Here is a 21,614-nt window from a genome sequence, read left to right on the forward strand (position 1 = left end):
GTCCAGCTAAGGCTATTAGCTCTCCCTCATGGACCTGACCGAGGACTGCCGGGGTGGGAGCACTGTCCCGAGTCGCTTAGCCCGGGACTGGAGGGCGCTGGGCTCTTCCCTCGCCACCCCCAGGGCGGTCCGGCCGGTCCCACACCGCTGCCCGGGAGGGGAGCAGCGTTGGGCAATCCCCCGCTTCCCTCTGTCGCCGCAGACGCCACCGTGCTGAATGAAAGGCTGGTGCATAGTCCCGCGGCGCTCGTTTCCTGCGCCCTCTCCTCCCGGGAAGGCAGCAAGGAGCCCAGCCCGGTTTTGTCACTCCGCCGCATCGCTCCGTCGCCCTTTCCCGTGTGGGTGCTCACACGCCCCACCCCGGTACGCAGCGCCCGCCGGCGCCGCAGCCTCCCGAAGACCGACCGGACTGCGGCGCTGACGGGGGCTCCGAGACCCTCCGCCCCGCCACCCCCTCCCCTTCCCCTCTCCCGCCCGCCCCCGGGCCCTCCTCCCGTCACTGATTCGGCGCCGGAGCCCCGGGTGCCCGAGCCCCCCTCCCAGTCCCGGTCCCCGCCGCCGCCGCCACCGCCGCTGCCGCGGCTCCCGAGCTGTCAGTGCGCAGGCAGCGCCGGGGCCCCGCACCCAGCACCGCGCCCAGCATCGCTCCCAGCATCTCTCCCAGCACCGCGCCCAGCATCGCTCCCAGCATCGCGTCCAGCACCGCGCCCAGCACCGCGCTCGGACCCCGCCGCCGCGGAGCCGCCACCGCGGGGCGGCAGCAGGTACCGCGCCGGGGGAGCTGCTGCTGCGGGGGCCGGGCTGCACCTGCAGGGCCGGGGACTAAGATGGGATCCCCCGGTCGGACAGGGGCGATAGAGCGGGACCGAGGCCCCGGGGGGAGGCCACCGGTGCGGAGCGGTGCCCGGGCGGCGGCGGAGGGGCCGTCGGGGCTCTGTCGGCGGCCGCCGCGGTCCTTGGGAAGGCGGGCGCTCGGGGCAGCTGCGGTGTCCCAGCCCCTGGCCTCGGGGCGGCGGGCAGGGCGCGGGCTGAGCACCCTCCCTTCCCACTGAGCGGCTGGACAAAAGCGGGAAATGCCCGAGTTATCCTCCCTTACCCATTTTATTTCCAATATGAAATGACTAGAGTTTATATGGGAAAAGGTATAAAATTTTGGCCCCACTTTGCACGGAGCCGAGGTTGGAAAACCTCCCGGGGACCAGTCATGGGGAAGAGAATCCTGGAAAATTTCCACAGAGGCAGTTTCTCAGGTGGGAAATAGCATTAATCTTGCATGGATCTGTAATCTCCTGGGGGAACTGAATATCAAGGGTTTTCCCAAGAGTGACATATGCAACTGATTCTATAATGTACAATTTTCTGTTAGACAAGCTAGTTTAATCCTTCTCTGTGTACTTGGCAATCCCACCATCATCTCTTCAACCCATTCCCGAAAAGCTCCCAGGGAAGTAGGTCAGTATTTCCAGATGATGTTTCTATTAGACACCGGGTGAGTTTCTGCGATGCTGGCTGACTAGAAGGCAGCATTGTGACCCTTCAGTTTATGCACATACTGAATGAGCCGTGCTTCAATTATTCATTCTGATGCTATTGCAACCTTCTTCTCCAGGGACATGATGTGTAATAAGACTTTGAAACAGTTTGCCAATGAGGCTGCAATCTTGTCTAGGCATATAGCCATTTTTAAGGGTTAATTTGTAGCAGTGAAAGGTATGTCAAGGAGGCATAAGGATTCCCGGTAGGGTAACATTACCCTCTACATTCCTTCTGTTTCCCTCAAAAAAGCCATAATTCAGAGAACTGAATGGTTCGTGGACTAGGCTCTGCAAGTGAGTTTTGAATTTTCCATCTGGAAGAACCAATACCTTCAAAGTACATTTGGTTTCTATAGTGGAGAACCTATGGCTTTGATACAGAATTGATTTAAATCTGATAATTTGTTGATGTTGTAGACATTTGCTATTTTGTAGATGAAGAAACAGATGCACAAATAAAATACATTGGAACCAGAGATTTGACGCCAAAACTTGGAACCCTGTTTGTTGTTGTTTATGTTTACTGGTGTGATCATCTGCCCATTGTGCTGTGCTGTCCACTGATAAACTGCAAACCATTCATATTTCCAAATACATGAGGCTGGGTGGACCCACAGTGGCAGCAGCTATACTTATGGAAAAATGGAATAACTACACTGTGACCTGTGGTCAATTAGGTGTATGATAGCTTTTATACTCTCCTTTTTAATAACAGACATATTGCCGAACAGCAGCAAGCCTGACTGTTGAGCGCCAGTTCTTGGAACACCAACTCTTGTATAAAATAATAACCTGGATGAAAACAGGCACAGTGAGAAACATGGTATGTCAGAGGTGTAAAGAGACAAGATAGTTTGAACCTTCTGTGCAGAGCACCCTGTAATATGAACACCAAAGGAAAAAGAGGCCAGTGCTAGTGGAACTGGGTCCTAGTGGGAAGTAGACAAGCAGTGAGCCTCCAAGAGATCACTGTCCTTCTGCCGGAATTTCCACATTCTTATGGTTAATTGTAGGCAGAGAGCATTGAAACAAATTAATCTGATAGTGACAGTAGACTTCCAAGATGGAGAGTACCTTTGAGAATATAATATTCTCAGCTGAGAAATGTCTCCCTCCAAGAGGTACTCATCTCTGCATTGACCCTAAGAATGAGAATAAAGAAAAAAAATAGGGCTTAAACTTGCTAGAGCCTTACAAATTATGAAGTCCAGGACTTTGTTATCAGCATCTGAGGTCAGATGTTAGGATTTGGTGGGTTTTATTCCTGAACTCTTCCATTCACCCATCCTTTTAAAACACCAAAATATGAAGTATGGATTTTACTCCAAGATGCACAGTTAAGGAAAATGATGTTTCACTGAATTACAATTTACTGACTAGTCTGTAGGAGTAAGGATCTTTCTACTGTCTTGGACAACACATTAAGGCTTAGCAATTTGTTAGTTCAGCATACAATATTTGAAAGACTGACTGTGATTTTCACCCAGTAAAAATTAAAAGCTTCGGCTCTTACATCTTGTTTGATGCACAGAAATTTAGTATAGATCCCATTGGCCAAGTACAAGCTGAAGTAAAGTTAGGACTTCATTTTTCCTTTCAGCTTTCCTTTACCGTTTCCTTTGACCCTTTTCTTGGTAAGGAAATTTACCTGATGTTCAAATGAGATAAGCCAGTAATATGCAATTACTGTGCTGCTGGCTCTCTGTCAATCCATTGTCTACTGCAAGTGCTTTCTTGTCCCTGTAAAGCTTCTCTCTAGTTGCATGCTGGCTCTAGACAGATTAGAGAACAAAGGAGGAATTCCTGCTGCATCTAAGCAAAGGTCTGAGGTTTCCAGCAGAGGTAACAGCACCAGAATCAGATGATCACAGAGCAAGCAGTGAGTGTTACTCCGGGGACTAATAATTGATTACCAGGGCTCCATCAGGAAACAGTAAAAATTCATAAAGTCCTATTTCTTCCTCTTCACCCTCCAGCTGGTTAATTCACACCATGCATGTTTTCTGCTGTGCCAGGATCTCAGCCACAGTGCCTGGAAAACTGTCTGTATTTGGTTAAGGAATCTGGGGAGATTATGGTAATGCTTACTGGAATAAGAGCCAGAGCTAGATGAGAGATTCAAGCTTCTGTTGTCAGGAGGAATACCAGATCATCATTATTCCAATGTACACAAAGGCTTACTTTCTGTTATGTGCCTGCTTATGACCATCATGGCTGGCATTTAATCTCCAAGGAAAGGATCCTGCAGTCCTTTGGTCAAGAGCAGATGCAAAGAAAATGTTTAGTCCATTGAAATCAACCATCTGCCTTGGTGCTGCCCTTGAAGTTTATTCTTGTAACTACAGTGAATGCAATAAATTATGTCATTTCTAATATATCCCGAAGTCAATTAAGAGAAATGGTCACATCTTTCCCATTTATTTTTTCATATTCCAGCAGGTTTGACAGCATTGGCTTTTGTTCATTTTGTTCATATTAAAAGATATTTGTGGCATAGGAGATTTAATTTGAGGTTGGTTTTTGTTTTAAGTAAAAGTTGAGATTCTTGACTGTGGTTACACATTAATTTAAATATTTGCTTTGGTGAGCCATGGGGCATAGCAGGTGAAGGAGGTTATAAACTGAATAAACATGATTATCTGAACAGGCAGATCTTCTTTAAATAATATCAGAAGATTCAGAACTCATAATCTGTATGCTTTTAGTCTGTACCAGTCCTTCAGAGAGGTCACAAGCTGCTTAACACTGATAGGATAGCTGTGTCGGGGTGTCCCGGATCTGCTTTTCTTCAGTGTTTTTAGGTGACCTGAATGGTAATTTAAGGAGTGAGTAAATCACATTTTCCAGGGGCATGAAACTGTGACACTTGAAATATGCTGGAGGAAAAGATTAGAATTCAAAAATTTTCCAACAAATTAGAAGCACTGCTCGGAAAAGAGCAGGATGAAATTTGGTAGGGATAAAGGCAAGATGCTGCAGTAAGGCAGAAATTATCAACTGCATAAGCACAAGACACAAGTAAATTACTAGGTTGCAACTCTGCAGAAAAGAATCTGTTATGATAGATCACAAGCTGAACATGAGTCAATGTCATGCTGTTGCAAATGAAGGCAAACATCTTGCTAGGATATGTAAAAGACATTGGAAGCCTGGAAGACATGAGAAATCCTCTGGTCTGTTCAGCATTGCTTCAGCTTGGAACCTGTGCAAAGTTTTGGTTATTGCACTTTGAGAGACGTGCAATTCAATCAAAGACAGTTGAGAGAAGGGCAGCAGGACTCATCACAGGTCAGAAAAATGTGACCTGCAGGATGATTTGAAATAACTGAAATTTTTTAGAACAGAAATTTGACAGCGAAATATAACAGTCTTTAGATACAAAATAGAGGAGGGAACGATCTTTTCTTTGGGCTTATGGTGGACAGAATGGAAAGCAAGAAATAGCAGAAAGAATGATTATTGTAGACTACAAGGGTAATTTTCTAGAACCTAGGAAAGTAAAACCTCTTGAATATTCTGTCTAGACAGGTTGTGAAGACATTTTAAGAACAGGTTATCAGAGACAATTATCTCTGAAGAATCAAATAAGGGTAGTTATCCTATCATAGGAAAGCACCTTGGACTATTTAATGTTTTAAGTTCTCTTCTAGACAGTTCTTCTGTCATTTTATAAAGGCAACACAATAATTTTGTGGAAGCAAAATAAAAGCAGTCTGCTGACCCTATTCTGATGTTTGTCTGATATCCAAGGATAGCACAGCACCAAAACCACAGACCAGGTCTTTCTGAAAAGAGTCTGAAAGAAAAGTAAGAGCTTCTAGAAGGCCATGAGAAGAGGTCTCTCTTTTTGGAGAAGACATGGAGACTTCCTCATTTCTCTGGAGTAGATGCTTGACTGAGTCTATGAATGCTGAAAACAATGATATGGAAAAAGAAAAATGAATGAGTGTTAGCAGTTAGTAAGATTATCTGAAGTGAAGATACAAACTCTTCTGGTAATTTACTCCTTGAATGAAAGACTGTAGTCCAAAAATGCTTTTTTAGAGGTAAAATGAAATAAAATAATGAAATTCAGAATAGAAATAAAATAAAGCATAGTTCTAGAATTTATATTTTAGACACTTCTCCAGGGAAAGAAAATCTAGGTCTTCTAGTATTCATGGTTTAACATATATTGTTTAATATAAATGGAACAGACAGTCCCCTGTGCATTCTGAGAAATCCTGGATCTCTGTGAGGAGACAGATAGAAAGAAATAAGAGAACAATGATCAACTCTTCTGTATGCTGCAGTGGTGGGCTGCACATAAGATCCTGAATAGAACACATTCTGAGTCCAAACAAAAAATTTTTTAGTCGTTTAAAGGCAGAGCGGTTTTTCTCTCTCCTCAGGCTCTAGACCTTTCCACTCAGGCAAAAAGAAAAGCTCTTGGAGAAGTTAAAGACATACTTGGAGGAGTGAAAGTGTTTTTATACCACATAGGCAATAGGGAATTTTTTCTATGAAAAGAGGTACTCTCTGGGACTGAAAGGCTGCAAAGCAACTGCTGGAAAGAATCTGTGTTGAATGAACAAGACAGGGAGAAAACGAAAAATTAGGCTGCACTTTTTAGAAGGCTGTTTTCACAGAGCAGTTGTTCAGTGAACTGTAGCATATTAGCACAATAATCTGTTGTAATTTAAACAGTCTTACACTGGTATTATCCATGAGTTGATAGAAATCCTCATATTTTGATTTACTCTGGGACATATGAGCACAAGCTGTAACACTGTATAAGCTCTGATTGATTTACCCCCTGCCCCCATCTTCTATTACATCTGGAGCACCTCAGGAAAAATAATTATATGCTTAGAAAGCCAGTGACTTGATGCCGCAGATATTTCAAAGTGAATTCACATCCCTTCCAACCAAGGACTGAGCAGTGCCTCAAGTTAGCTTGTACTGCATTGCCTGAGTTTATTTCATCATTCCTTTTCTCACCCTTCCCTTTGCTTTCTTTATTTGGGAGACAGAAAGGGTATCCAAAAGAAGGATTACTGTGATCTGATGCTAAAGGAGGTTTAGCTTTGGAACAAGGTGGTTCTGGAAGGAAATAAAGCAAATATAGCCAATGTAAAAAAAAATTCCCGTGTTAATTAATAGGAGAAGGCAACAAGATGAGAGGGTTGTTCTCCAGGAAATTTGTGAGGAAATCTGAAACAGACTGTGCAGAAAAATACTGAACATGCTGGATGGTGTTCTGCAGATGGTAATCTCCCGGTGGAAGATGTTGATAATTGTCTTGAAAAAGAATGGTATTAGGCAGAAGTAGCTAGAAGGAAGGTAGGGGACTGAAAGAATTTAAATAGAGGGAGCACTGGCTTGAAATATGAACTGTATATGAACATTTGGATTTAGGGTGCATGAGTGGAATTCCTCAGTGTGATTGTGAGGAAATTGTGTAGGCTATTGCAAATGGCACTTCTCTCAGTATGAGCTGCATATTTAATGCAAAGCAATGATATCCAACCCTGCTTTAAATAAAGTATCTGCATAACAGAGGTTAGAGCAGCCATATCCTTCATGTTCTTTATATTATGTCCGACTAGGGTCTAAAAGTCAGGTAAAACCTGCCAGTGCATTGCTGCAGTTGTTATTTCAGTATTTTAGCAAAATTCTTTTCCTATAAGCAAAAATCAAAGGCATCAGCTTCAAGCTGTCAAAGGCAATTCTGCCTAGGAGGAAACTGGCTGGTCACGCAGATGAGCCTGGAATCTGTGAACACTTGACAGGCACTGAGCGGTTCCTCACTGTGAATGAGGAACTGATGAGTGAACAGCAGTGTCCAGCAGCACTTTTTGATGGTAATGCCAAAGCCTTTTGCCAGCAGCTTCCCAGTGCAGATGGAGTTTTACAGAAATAGTCATACAAGCATTTCTACTGCCATTATGAAGGGACTGGCATTTTTTAAATACTGGAAACAATATAAAGCTAGAAAGCAGATATGGGAAAAACTTTGTAAAGCTTTGTGTGAATTGAGGAGATTTTTCAGTAAATGCTTCTTTCTGTTCCTTCAGCCAGGGCAGTAGATTCTGCATTGTAGGCAGCAGCACCTCTCTGTCAGATTGTCACAGAAAAATCCACATTCAAAAGCACACTGTGAAAACTTGACTTTATGGAGTTTTGAGGAGGAACTTCACAGTTCCCTGTTGAAGAAGATGACAAGCTGATTAAATCCATGGACCAAAAATATACTCAGAGTTAAAAGGTGGAAGCAGAAACTGTGGTTTTCCTGAAGATATCAGCTATCAATTCACAGTCTTGGGATGTCTCATTTTCAACAGCTGTAGCATTCTGAGAAAAGGTTGCTAGTAAAATGGCTAAAAAATCGAAAGGACTGAGGTTACAGCTGTTTATAGACATCCCTTGGAGAGGTCTTTTTACAGGATTTGGCAGGAAAGACCACTGGAAATGGGGAACTACACATTGCTGGTTGTAAAGGGTCAGTATTAATAAACATGATGATGACTAACCCTGCTGATTTCCTTTCCTGCTCTTAGTTGTGTAAGAAAGAATGTTGTTGGGTCAAGAATTGGATAAACCTGATTCCTTAAAAGCAATTGATATTGAAGATCACTGTATGTATTGCAGAGTTTCATTATTCACTGACTTCTGTACCACCCAGGGGAAGTTTCTGTCTCAAGACACTCTCTGGCGACAAAAATGAGGGTAGTCACATGCAACGACTGTTCTTCCAATGTTTTTTTCCCAATCTGTAAACCAATTCATTGGGTACAAAAGCAACAGGATTCTCATGGATATTAGGAAGGAATTCTTTACTATGAGGGTGGTGAGGCACTGGAACAGGTTGCCCAGAGAGGTTGTGGATGCCTCATCCCTGGAAGTGCTCAAGGCCAGGTTGGGTGGAGCTTAGTCTAGTGGAAGGTCTCTGGCCCATGGCAGGGGGTTGGAGCTAAATGATTTTTAAGGTCTCTCTTCCAACCCAAACCATTTTATGATCCTATGATCCTGTTGACCAATTAGAGAACAGAACCAGAGGAGAGACTTATTAATGTATGTGTACTTTGACTGATACCTCCTTTTCCCCAAAAAGAGTTTTGATTCTGGAATAATACTGGCCTCTACAGAGTGTATGATGATTGTTCTCCAGCTCCAGGTCTATATCCTGACTCAGCGGGAGGAGAGGCAGAAATGAAGATGCCAGAGCAGAGATGAAAGATACACAGATCTTAATGCCTTTTATCACTTTCTTCACTGAATTAGAGCTCAGTGAATTTCCAAATTGAGATGTTGCAGCATGTTGACAGTGAAGAGCAGCACTGCAGTGCAATTCACAGTGTTCTCTGAGTTTCTTTACAGTAATGAAACAGCAGGTCATGAAAAGATATGAATGTGGGGGTTTGACTGAGTTTGATGGCAGATGTTGAAAGACAGCATGTTTTCCTGCCTTACCTGTCAAGACATGCTAAAAAACTTGCAAGGAAAGCAGCATTCCTGTAGGCAAATGCACCAGTACAAATAGGTTTTTCAGATGGATTTGCAAAGCCTACCGTCGGAAAATACCACTCAGTAGCTTGTGACATTTTCTCAAAGTATATTATAGTGAAGCCTTTGATGGATAAAATGACCAAAGCAATTATGTTTCCGTTGATGAAACATAGTTTTACAATTTGATTTATCAAGCAAAAGAAGGCGAACCTTAGCCTTTCTGAAAGTTTTTGTTAACTGCAGATAATCAAGATGGGAACTGGATTTACCCAACTTGTGAAAATTTTTGGCTGCATTGCTAAATCAGCTCTTAGCAGGCCATGAGCTCAGACATAACTAGGAAACGAAAATGCTTTTTGTTGTCATTGTGTGTAATCCCAGCTGGCACTCAGCTATCCATTAATTCCCTTAGGGGACAACTGCTGGGCTCCACAGGTTCATCCTAACTTTGAATTTGATGATCAACCAACAAGTACCAGCATATTCCCTCTAGCTTTTACCCAGGTGGGTGATGTGAAGGGTCTTAGAGCTATGACTGGAGGGCAGCATTCCAGTGAGTATGGAAGGGATTGAAAGCAACTTCTGCAGGCACAGAGTTCCAGAAAAAATTATAATTATTTGCCAACTCAAGTGAGAAAGAGAAGGTATGGCTATGCAACTAGAGAAGAAAACAGAAAAGAAAAATCTAAAACTTGGGTTTTTTGTTTGATTAGAACCTTACATAGCAGTTAAATTAAAATCATGTATTGGCTGATACAAAGTGCAGCACTGACTCACAGAAAGAAAATTGAGGACATAAAACCATCTCAGAGAGGACAATGAACAAACCTTGAGAGTACACCACAGGTTCCAATATCTCTTGTAATATCAGCTCACTTTCAAGTACAGCAGACTTCAATAGGAAGGTATGACACAAAAGTTACAATTTCTGTAATATATAGGCAGTCAAAATTACTTTCCTATTTAGTGCACCTTTGTGGGGCTCAGATTCCACAGGTTCCTAGTAGTTCCTGGACAAATAAACCTACTAATAACAGCTATTTTCATTCTTAGTGAGGAGATGAGAGGAGAACATGAAAGAATCACTGCAAGATTTTGCCCAACTGATGGTGCTGTACCATTTGGCTTGATGACTGGTAATGAGAATGAAAGTGGCAATATGGAACAGGAAGCAAAGCCAATACATCCTGTGTTTAACTGGAATATTTACTCTCATCTTGATGACATTTACTTTAATGTCTATAAATATTTGTTACAATTAAGGATTGAAAGAAAATTGACAAATACAGCATCAACTCTGAGAACAGCCTGGGAACCTCCTCTTCCAGTGAGCGTGATCAGAGGATGAAAATTCATTCAGCTGCAGTGAAGAAAACTACTGCTTAGATGCATAGAGGAAAGTGTGGGTCAAAAAAACCAAAAATCAAATACCTATACTGCAGGTATATTTGTCTATAGTGAATATCGTAAATACCGTAAACAGTCTCTGAACTGTTTCTAGACTTTCATTTATTAACAGAGGGAGTGGGGATTTTCCTGGGAGCTAAACTTTCTTCACTGGAAGTGATGTAGAAAAACTACTAGAAAGAGCCATGGTGTTTAACAATAAAACAGAAAGAATAAAGGGGTTAGAATCTGAGTTGATTCCAGAGTACTGATTCCAGTGTCATTCTGCCTGCCTAGTGTTTCCACTTTGTCACTTACAGCTCAGTTTACCTAACCGAGTTTAATGAAGAGATTTTATTTTTTTAAATGTCCCTAAGATGTGAGCTACACCACCACTTCAGGAAAACCTACTAATAAGCTTGTGTTCAGTAGAGCTGTCTAAACAGCTTTTTCATTCTTTATGAACGCTTTCAATTCCCCGTGCTCCATTAGTTATTGGGAAAAAACATTTATCTTTTTCCCACACAAACTCTTACTAAAAGAGAAAAATGGCAACAGTAGCCTGTGATGCTAAATCCATCTGCATTTTTCTTACTTTCCCAGATTTTGTCTCCAACCCAGAAAAGTCCTCTGCGAACACTTATAAACTTTCTTCATCATTGCCTCTTAAGTCAGTCTCTCATGATTTGTATAGCTATAACCTTCCTCTTCACATTCTTTTGCAGCACTGCTGTGGTACTAACTGGATCTTGCTTGTTCATTTCAGTTTGTCAGATGATGAAATAAAACCATTTTATTTCATAGACTTATAGAATCATGAAATGGTTTGGGTTGAAAGGGACCTTAAAGATGACCTGTTTTCAGCTCCTCTGCCATGGGCAGGGACACCTTCCATTAGACCAGGTTGCTAAAAGCTTCATCCAACCTGGCCTTCCAGGGATGAGGCATCCACAGCCTTTCTGGGCATTTTGTTCCAGTCCTTCACCACCCTCACAGTAAAGAGTTTCTTGCAAATATCTAATCTACTTTCAGTTGAAGGTCATTCCCCCCTTGTGTTATCACTACATGCCCTTGTAACAAGTCCCTCTTCTGCTTTCTTGTAGCCCCCTCTAGGAACTGGAAGGCTGCAATAAGGTCACCCTGAAGCCCTCTCCTCTTCAGGTTGAACAAATCCAACTCTATCAGCCAGTCTTCATAGAAGAGGTGCTCCAGCCCTCTGATCATCTTTGTGGCTTTTCTCTGGGCTCACTCCAACACGTCCATGTCTTTAACATCCCATCCAGGATATTAAGTTTAAATATCTTAAGCCAGGTGAGAAATTTAAAACAAAACAAGTGTGTTGCTGGGACAGTCTTTCTGGCAGTGTCCTTGTGCCTTATATGGTTTTACTTCCACAGTCAAAGCAAAAAAAAAAAAACAGGACTTCTGTGAAAAAGTCTTGCTGCTACATGGCTTCTAGCCCAGCCACCTGGAACAACAAAATTGCCCTCTAATTCATTCTCTAAGGTCTCTGTGTCTTCCTCTCTCTTTAGAACTAGTTTTTGAACCGTGCACTCTGCCTCTGGAGCCCTCTTCTCTCACTGTCTTAACTGAGGTCTTTATGGTATATGCTGCCAAAGTGTCAGTTATTTCTTTTACCTCTCAATATACCTCCCGGTATTCCAGGCCAGACTCTCCATTAATCCTTTATGCCACTGTGATTTGCCTTCTGGTGCAACAATACAGTTCCTGCTGGAGAGATGGGATGCTCCAACAAAGCCTTGTTCCACAGGCTCAGCATCTCTTGTGGCCACCTGAAGAAAGAAATACACATAAACCAGGCTATAAAACACAAGTAGGTTTTCGGAGTGAGAAAAGAGATGGTTTTAACTTTGCATTACTGTAACTGTAATGGGATTCATGTGAAAATTCCTACTGTTGAAATGGTCTCAGTGTTTTATGTCTAAAGGTAGCAGTGTTAAACAAACACTGCACAGCAACATTCTGGCTTTCTCAGGCTGTGGTTTTCAGTTTCCTCTGGCCTCTGCTTTCACAGAAACTGTTGGTCATTGAACTCATTTCCAGCAATGGCTAGTTTTTTTGCTAATTACTGCCTGTGTAATTTCAGTGATTGCTTATCAACAGTTGGTTTAACTGCATGTGCAGAACAACTTTATAGTATTCAATACATTTCATGAACTACAGTTTAAACTAACAGATTCTAGCAGTGTTTTCTGTTCTTCCATTTCTGATCAGTGTTAGAGTATGTTTCTTTGCTTTACAGTTTTAGTCCTGTTTGCTCGAGCGGTGTATATGTGCTGGAGAGGTAGATTTGTGTCATGTGTTCATTTAGAAAAGAATATAAAAAAAAAATTACATTTTAAAGCATTAGTTTGTTAGAATAACTCTTTGCTCTCATCTAGGGCAGATTCAGCTATCTTCTCTACTAAAACCCCATTTTTTCTGTCTAAATTAAAATATTTTTAAATATACATAGTAGCCAAAACAGAAGACACAGTGTGTCACTCTGTCCCTTCAAATATGTATGACAAATTTTCTTGAGTGCTGTTAAATAAGAAAAACCTTAATGTTGGAACAATCATATTTCATTTTGGTCAGCGAATACACATCATTTTATATAACATCATTTTAGCTTAAATAGGGTTGTTAGGGCTTTGGTTGAAACATAGCAGGTTTAATTCATATTCTGAGGTGCAGGCTAACATTAGTGGTTTATGCGAAAATACAGTCTCTCCATTTCCTTTTCCCCAGTATGGCTGGAGTTGAGGCACTTCAAAATATTTTTTGTCTCTCCACAGATCTTTGAGTACACAAAGGCTAGTTTATTATGTTAAAAGACTCCCTTGACTCAAGGAAACATTCAAAATCAAGTACTTTCTATATTAATGCCACACAGTTCTGTCATTGAAAGTGTGGCTTAGAGTTTCCAAAAAGCATTCAATATTTTACCTCTCAGGATTGTTCCAAAGTTAAAAAGCCCGCACATTCATCAAAAGCAAAGAAAGGCCAGAGCCATAAGTGAATCCCTGATTTTTTTACTCTTGTACTCTTTATACAGATTTCGCTTTTGAGGATGTGCTACAATTAATTTCTCCTTGATGTTGGAAGAAGTGGTACATTGCATTTGCATCATTATCTGATGTTCTTAATATGTATCAGATGAGTAGAACAGACAGTATGTGGTATCTGGGGAAAAAAATCTTGCAAACTGTAGTCCAAGAGAGATGTTCATTACACAGGCTTTCACTGATTCAAGTAATTGAAACATTTGCAACTGTCCTTAAATATTAGGGTGAGAGCTAGGAAGAACAGGGCTTTGCTCTTGCAGCTTAGAGGATTTAAGAGCCTTTTACTAACAGTTAATCCAACTGCATTGCTTCAGTTTTGTTTCATATCTCTTCAGCGATATTCTGGGCAAAATTCCCACTGAAATTAAAGGACTCTTGCATAAGGTAGGACTAGGGAATCTAGATAATTAGTATTTTGGAATAAAAAAAAAAACCTTGTGAGTTTTACAAGCATGTCAGACCTGCAAGTCTAGAAATTGGGTGACCTTTCTATTGTTGAAAGTCCTTTTGTACATCTGTGGATTTAAGTAGAAGAGTAAAACTGATTGTCTTTTCACTGGTGGATTGACTTTGTTCCAGGACAGAAAAATCACCTCTAGCAAACACAAAGCTATTAAAATTTCCTGGGTCATGCAAATGGTGAATTCTGACTTTCTTTTCAAGGAACATTTGCAACTCTTGTTCTGCTATGTGAGTCACTACCATTTAGCCCCTTCTTTTCAGGTCATTAATTTAATGTCAGTGCCTTTGAGAATTTTTTAGCTCCGTCATGGGTTTTGTGCCTCTGATTCCAAAATTAGGTTCTTTACTTCTCTGTGGGCAGCTGTCCCTATTGGTAGCATAAAGGCAGTAGCATACCTGGTTTATCCCTTGGGTCTGCTTAGCTTCATTACATACTTCTGTGGTATTGAGACAATAAGGAATGGTAGGGTAGGGGAAAAGGGCTCTGATTCATATATGAGTGTAGTGAGAATAACACAGCTGCTATCTATGACATATGGTAAAGACCCACTTCTCATCTCTAGCCTGGGTCTTCCACCTCACTCTTCAGCTTTAAAACTTATGCCATAGCATCAGACTTAAGGCTGATATCTCAGTGTCCACTGCCAGCTTCACATTCCGGGTGCTATCTCTTCCATGCCGGAAGAAAATTATACCAATAAAAGACTTGGGCATCAGAAACACTTTCTAGGGGAGCAAGAGAGCATTTTGGAAGCTTTATCTTTCAGAAGTACTATGCTAACACTCAAGTCCAAAAGTTGGTCATGAGCTACCTCTGTTTATGGCACACCTGTAGCTACGTGAGCCTTCCTAATGATTGGGAAATCATTCTTAGACTGGTTTAGTGTGACACTTTATTAGATACTTTTTTATATACTTTCTAAATTATTTTTAAAAGTATCTAAATAGTTCTGAAAGTGCTGAGTGGGAGCTGTCAAGGAAACAACTTGCTAATAGAAACACAACATAATTAACTGCTTAATTTAAATGATTTGCCAGAAGAGCTAATAAATAAGGGACAGCAGCAGCAGAGGGTCTTTGCAACTGTACAAAGTGATCCAACATTTAATAAGTGACCTTATTACAGAGAAATTAGCTTTCAAACAGAAACAATGTCATTTGAAGGGCACTGCATAATTTATTAAGCTGTTTTGTCTTTTCGTGTTTTTTGACCAACAGTGGTGTGCTTGCACACACCTGACTCCTGGATACGCTCAGCGAGCTCTGGAGCACATTTTCGAACCAGACTCATTGTTAAAAATACAAATGCCAAATCTTCTCCTCTCGTTTCTTTTCTCAAGAGCATGCAGCCATGTCACAGTCATCCTGGTTCTCCATGAAGCCACACCATGGTGATCACAGGGATAACAATGGATAAGTATGAATCAGAAACATCTAATAGCCCTTATAAGTTTGCCTTTAGGTCTCAGTTTTCTAAGCTGGAAGCTGGTATGAGCCTGCCATGCTAGATGTAGCACTCTGCACTCTGCAAAAATTATACTGCTGAATCAGAAGCTGAGCTCATGTTGTGACGGTTTGGGATTTGGTTCTTGGTGGGATGGTAGGGTCTGTTAGTATTTTTTAAATGGCAGCAGTAGCCAAATGCTATACAGACATGGGAAGAGAGAGAGTCTTTGCCCTGAGGTATTCATAAACTAAGTGACAAATAAGGAAAAATAAAGACAGCATGGGAGCAGATGCATGACAATTAGCTATACATTAATAGTTCCATTGAAAATGCTTTCTTAAATTAATTTGCTGGCTGGAAGATAGTCTGTGTTTTAGACCTAACATTAGTTGGTTATTTCCATGTAAGTATCATGGCTAGGGTTATCAGCAAGTGAATTTTCAACAGTGAGAAGGCAGTAGCCATGGAATTCAGTTATGGAATCAGGAATCATGACATAGGTCCTCTCCAGTCCAAGCTCCTGCTGAAAGCAGGACCAACACTGAATGCAGATCAGATTGCTCACAACTTAATCCAGTCTGGTTTGTAAACTTCCAAGTTTACAAACTCTCTTCCAAGGAGATTTTGCAATCTCTCTGGGCAAACTGTTACATTCTTACATGCCTCATGGCAAATGGTTGCATGGCATGGAATTATTCTGCTTATATCTATTCTGAATCTTCCACTTTAGATGTTATGACCATTGTCTCTTATTCTTCTACCATAGCCATCAGTACCTAGCACTGTCATCTCAGTAACCTCTAAAAGCACTGGAAGGCTGCTACTAGACCCCTCCAAAATTTTTCTTCTCCAGGCTTAACAAGTCCAGTGCCCTCAGCCTCTCCTCATAGGGCAGGTGCTCCAGACCTCAGCCATCTTGGCTGCTGTCTTCTGGAGTCACTCAAGTGCTAACTAAAGAGGAATAATCACAGCCTGTTGATACTGGCTGCATTCTGTTGATGCACCCCAGAGTCTGTTTGCCTTCATTACCTGCAGGGCACAGCACTAACTCAGGTACAAATTATTGTTCTCCAGGACTCGTAGATCCTCTTTAGTAGCATTGCTCCCCAACTAGTTCGTCACCAGCCTGTACCAACACACAGGGTTAGTCTATCCCAAGTATAGGAATTTGTATTTATCCTTACTGAATTTCTTTTCAGTCCATTATGCCAGCCTCTCCTAGGTCCCTCTGAATAGCAGCTGTGCCTCCAAGTATCTGTTTTAGTGTCATGTACAGTCTTGATCAGTGAGCGTTCTGTGTCCCTCTCCAGAATATTGATAAAAAATACAAAAGAGGACACCTGAAATTAAATAGTAAGGACTCATTCTTGAGCCTGATAACCCAGTTGGTTTTTCACCTACTTATCTAACATCACAACTTGGATAGAGGAATGTTCTCGGAGACTGTAACAAAAGCCTTGCTAAAGAATAGGTGATCTCCACTGGTCCCTTCCCACAAGAAGGCAATCAGTTTCATTAGACACAATCTACCTTCAGTTGAACAATATATGCTAAATGACATGTACTTTGACTAGAAATGCGTTGCAAGAAGAACATTCCATGATTTTCCCAGAGACTAAAGTGAGGGGCTATCCGGTTGACCAGCCTGTAGTTTTTCAGGTTGTCTCACTTGTGCTTTCTGAAGATGGGTGCAACATTTGCCTTTCTCCGGTAATCAGGGATCTCCTTTGATCTCCATTACCTTTCAAAGATGATAGAGAGTGGCCTCAGTATGACATTAGTCAGATCTCTCATCACCCTTCAGTGCAGCCCATGGGGTTGAGGAGAAGCAGGCTAGGTCAGGAAAAACATTCTGAATTCAGGGGCATGGAGGAAAATGTGGAGGTATTGTCATGTGCAGAGTGTGAGCTTCAGACTAAGTTTGTTAGAGAAGCTCTCCCACTGAGTCACAAAGTGCAGAAAGGACTCCCTTGCTTTCTAAACTCCTTCTCAGAGAGGAGCCTAAGTGCAGCTTGTTCCAATCTGGATCCAGTCTGGATCCAGTCTTAGCCCCAGACCTAATCAATGGTTTATATCTAAAGAATTACACTGGTGTAATTGTACTTTTCTACAACTTTGTCCTGCAGAATTAAGGATGGCAACCCAAATATATTTATATATATAGAACAAATGATTTATTTAAATTTCTTACAAAAATTATAATGATTAGAAAAAAAAGCTTAATTAGAATAATTTACAACAAAGTATGAATAGCTGTAACTACTAGTAAAGTGCACTGTTTTTGAAGCAATATTGAGGTAATTCTATTAAAGCAAATATATTGAAGCAATTATATTAAAGCTAACAAAACAATTATTAAGTAGAGATTGATGTTACTTACCCATGCCAACAACCATGGGCAAATATCTTTTGCTCAGCCTTGAGGAATAACCATCCCCACTCAAGGGAAGGATCTTCACGCGCCTTAGGGAGGTACTCTAGGAGTCCTTGCTGTGCAAAAGTGGGTCTGGCCTTTATAGCATAAAGGGATTCGCTGTCAATCATATGCCTTTTTTAGATTATGTGTTATCAGGCTTACTCCACAAAATATGCTTTGTACTGGAAAGGATGGTAGCAGCCCTTTAGTTTCTTTTGCTCAACACTTCTGACTGTCACTTCCATATTAGGACCTGCACATCCTTGCTGCTCCCAGCCTCAGTCAGGGAGCCTCTGTCTTGCAGGTCCTTGTGGTAGGTTTGATAGTCTGGTCAAGCTGGTCTCATATTCTTCAACAATAAGAACAGCAGACCCTCCTCACTCAATCTTATCACTTATCAGCAGACTCTCCTTGCTCAGGCCATCACTGATAAACTTGTAAGACAAATTTCAAGCTGATGTTTCCCTGGTTAGGCAGAGAGTCATGCTACAGATATCTGTGAGAGAAGTAATCTAGTGTAAAATTAGGACATGGATGGATATTTGTTTTTATCTTTGCTAGTGTGTCATTTTCATGTAGTTAAGTGGGAATCTAATTCATTGGGTTCATATCTGTTAAAGCTGCATCTCAGATTTCAGTTTTATTCTTAAGTGTGAAAGAGCACGGACTGTAGGTCAAACTGAATTCCTGCTGGTGAGTGATGCTAGGTATCACATCTTGCCAAAACAGGATCCCATTGCCACCTGGCAGTCTATGTGGATTCCATCTGCTTTGCTTCTATTATTAGGCCATCTCAGATGATTCAAATATTTACCTCTTTATCCTTTTAAATTCAGGATTTGTCTTCAGCCCTCCCCCCAGTAAGTTGCATGTTTTGCTCCTGTTCTGCTGGTCTGTGAATTCTTTGTTTGGAGGCTGGCAAGGCACCAGTTCTGGGGTGACAGATGGAGCAGACTGCAAACCAGGCAGCTGCCTCCTAGCCTGAATGATATTTTAATAAGCACAGAGAGGTGACAGAGAGAGGCGCTTCTCACTGGAATGACTGGCAGTTTTGTTTTCAGTCTGAAAGCACTAATAGATAATTTTTGGCCTCAGTCCAAAAAAAAAAAAAAACCCACAGAAATTAGAAACAGAAAATCCTATTAGCTCCTAATTTATCTCTCTTCTTTTTAGGGTCAAAGAAGTTTTTTATGTCTGGTCTATTATCCAGATTGTTTCCCCATTTTTGGTATTTTAGTTCTCTCTCAGGAACTGCATACTTTAGGAGACTTTCCTTTTATTTACTATTTTGTTTTCCTTCCTTTTTTATTATTTCAATAATTTTCTCCATTGTCTTCCTTTCCTAAATATTCCCTGTTCTTCATATTTCTTTACACTCTTCACAGGTTCATGCTGAAGTCTGAATAATGGGATCTAACAACTTGGCTTCTAGCTTCCACATTCTGTGAAACAGCCAGTGCAGTGCAAGGCAATGGCATCTGCATGGGAATCTCTAGAGCACGTCCTCTTCTCCCTGTCTTTCAGTTGTATCTCAGTTGTATAATACAGGGTTTGTGTAGGGCTTTGTTTCATCCTTACAAATAAAAGCACAACAAAAGGGGGCTCTGGCAAAGCCCCAACAGGCTTTGAGATCCCTCTGCGTTGTGAGCAACACAGCGTTCTGCAGACAAACTGTAGGACAGTCAGGCTTTCAAAGGAGGAGATTTTTTTTCTTCCAATGAGTACGGGTTAAAAAAGATCCAGCTCTTGCTAGGAAAATATAAGACTGGTGCTGGGATCAAACTATCCTACAGTTTGTCTGCAGAACTGAGGTATGGTCCCATACACTGCTCAGAGAACACACTGGAAACTTCTCAATACTTGGACATAGACCTTCATGGCTGTGTAGCAAGTCTACAGGTCTGGGTTTCAACTGGTGTATGAGCTGTAAATTGGTGGTATTCCTGCTAAAATACACTTCTTTTTTCTTTCAGATACAATGATGACACTGAACGCTCGGATCTTCTTTGGCTTCCTTTGCTGCATTATTTTTGTTCCTACAGATGGCTTCCCAGCAGACACCAGTACTGAATTTCGCTCTGCTTTCTCTGTGGCCAGAACCAGCAGCATGGAAGGAAGCTCCGAGATGGTTATTACCTTTGACAAAGTGTATGTGAATATTGGCAATGATTTTGATCCCAAGACTGGATTGTTCCGCTGTCGAATCCCTGGAGCCTACTACTTTTCCTTCACTGTTGGGAAATACCCAAAGAAAAACTTATCTGTCATGCTAATGAGAAACAAGAATGAGGTGCAAGTAATTGTGTATGATGAACATCACCGCAAGGAACGGAAGGTAGCCAGCCAGAGTGCCATGCTGCAGCTTGACTATGGTGACACAGTTTGGCTGCGTTTACATGGAGATCCCAAGTATGCTCTTTACAGCAACGTGGGCCCCTATACAACTTTCAATGGCTACCTAATCTATCCTGACACTTCTGCCTTCTTCCAGAATGCTCTTAGCTCCCAAGAGCTGGGGCCACACCCTCACAAAATTCAGCAGCTTCCCAGAGAGCAGAGTGAAGCTTCGCAGCGACACATGTTATCTGATCAACCAAACAGGGTACAAGACCCTCGTTCTGCATTTTCTGTTGCCCGCTCACAGAGTCTCCTGGGGACAGATAATAAGCAAACCCAGCACGAGCCAATCACATTTGACACAGAGTTTGTGAACATTGGAAAGGATTTCAATTCTTCCACTGGTATCTTCTCATGCCGTATACCTGGTGCATACTACTTCTCCTTCACCATTGGCAAAATGCCCTTTAAGACTATGTCTGTGAAACTTATGAAGAACCACAATGAGGTGCAGGCCATGATCTATGATGACAACCACTCCAAGAGGCGAGAGATGCAGAGTCAGAGTATCATGCTGCCTCTGCAATATGGGGACACGGTTTGGCTCTACAGCCATCAACACGATGGCTATGGTGCCTATAGCAACCATGGCAAGTACATCACCTTCACAGGCTTCCTGATCTATCCAGAGGCTCAGCCGAAGCGGCTTTCAGGTGCCAGCTCACTTCAAGGGTCAAATAATTAAATGCAGATGTTAAAGGAGCATAAGAAGAGCCAAGATGCCATGAACTTGAGTATAGCTCCTCTTTGAATATCATCCTCTGCTTTGAGCATGCTATCATGTGTCCAGTGCTTTCCTTATGCTGCACGCTTTCGTGCCCTGTCTGCAGGGCCACGGCTGTGTCTGCCATTCATCTATAGAGAGGCCTTTCAGGTTGTACCTGCGCGTCCTGTGTTGGTGTTTGATTTACGCATAAAGCATGAGGTAGTTTTGGGGCAGGGGTGGGGCGGTGTAGTGAGGTGCTGAGGATCAGAAAACCACTGCATTCATGTTACTGCATGATCCCCAGCATCCAGAGAGCAAAGGATGTGGTGACTTTCCTTGTATATCTGGGGAGGGAATAAATGTAATGGAAATGAATGTAATAAAAATACAAAAGATGTAAAATGTTCTCAGTTTGAAATTTGTTGCTACTTTGTAGCTTTTGTGCTTGTTACTGGCTGAGGTACCAGCTCAGGTGAGAAAGCAGCATGGTGATTGTATGACCTGCATTATGTGTTACTGAGCGAGTCTGTCTGTGTACACTCTTTTTTATCACTTGTGTGTGTGATTTAATTGCAAATTTCACAATATTTGATGCTATTCTTAGTCTGATGTAGATGAAGTCAAGAAGCTGTGTTTGAGAATTTCAGCTTCCATGTCATGGAAAGAATACATATAGAAACAAACAAAAAAGTAGGCTTCTAGCCTTTGC

The 21,614-nt window shown here is 41.8% G+C and overlaps 1 protein-coding gene across 2 annotated transcripts; it reads left to right on the forward strand.

The window, feature by feature from the left end:
- The first annotated feature begins 425 nt into the window (after window positions 1–425).
- C1QTNF4 (C1q and TNF related 4) lies at window positions 426–21,311 on the forward strand. Of its 2 annotated transcripts, none has more exons than XM_032692174.1 (2): window positions 426–764; window positions 19,776–21,311. In XM_032692174.1, exon 2 carries the CDS (start codon window positions 19,781–19,783, stop codon window positions 20,882–20,884), a length of 1,104 nt encoding a protein of 367 aa, XP_032548065.1. In that variant the 5' UTR covers window positions 426–764; window positions 19,776–19,780; the 3' UTR covers window positions 20,885–21,311. The 2 variants fall into 2 exon arrangements, with proteins under 2 accessions (XP_032548065.1, XP_032548066.1); XM_032692175.1 differs by lacking the exon at window positions 426–764 and adding an exon at window positions 11,529–11,720.
- The last annotated feature ends 303 nt before the right edge of the window (window positions 21,312–21,614 follow it).

This window comes from Chiroxiphia lanceolata, chromosome 6 (genome assembly GCF_009829145.1).
Source record: "Chiroxiphia lanceolata isolate bChiLan1 chromosome 6, bChiLan1.pri, whole genome shotgun sequence".
Lineage (NCBI taxonomy): Eukaryota > Metazoa > Chordata > Aves > Passeriformes > Pipridae > Chiroxiphia > Chiroxiphia lanceolata.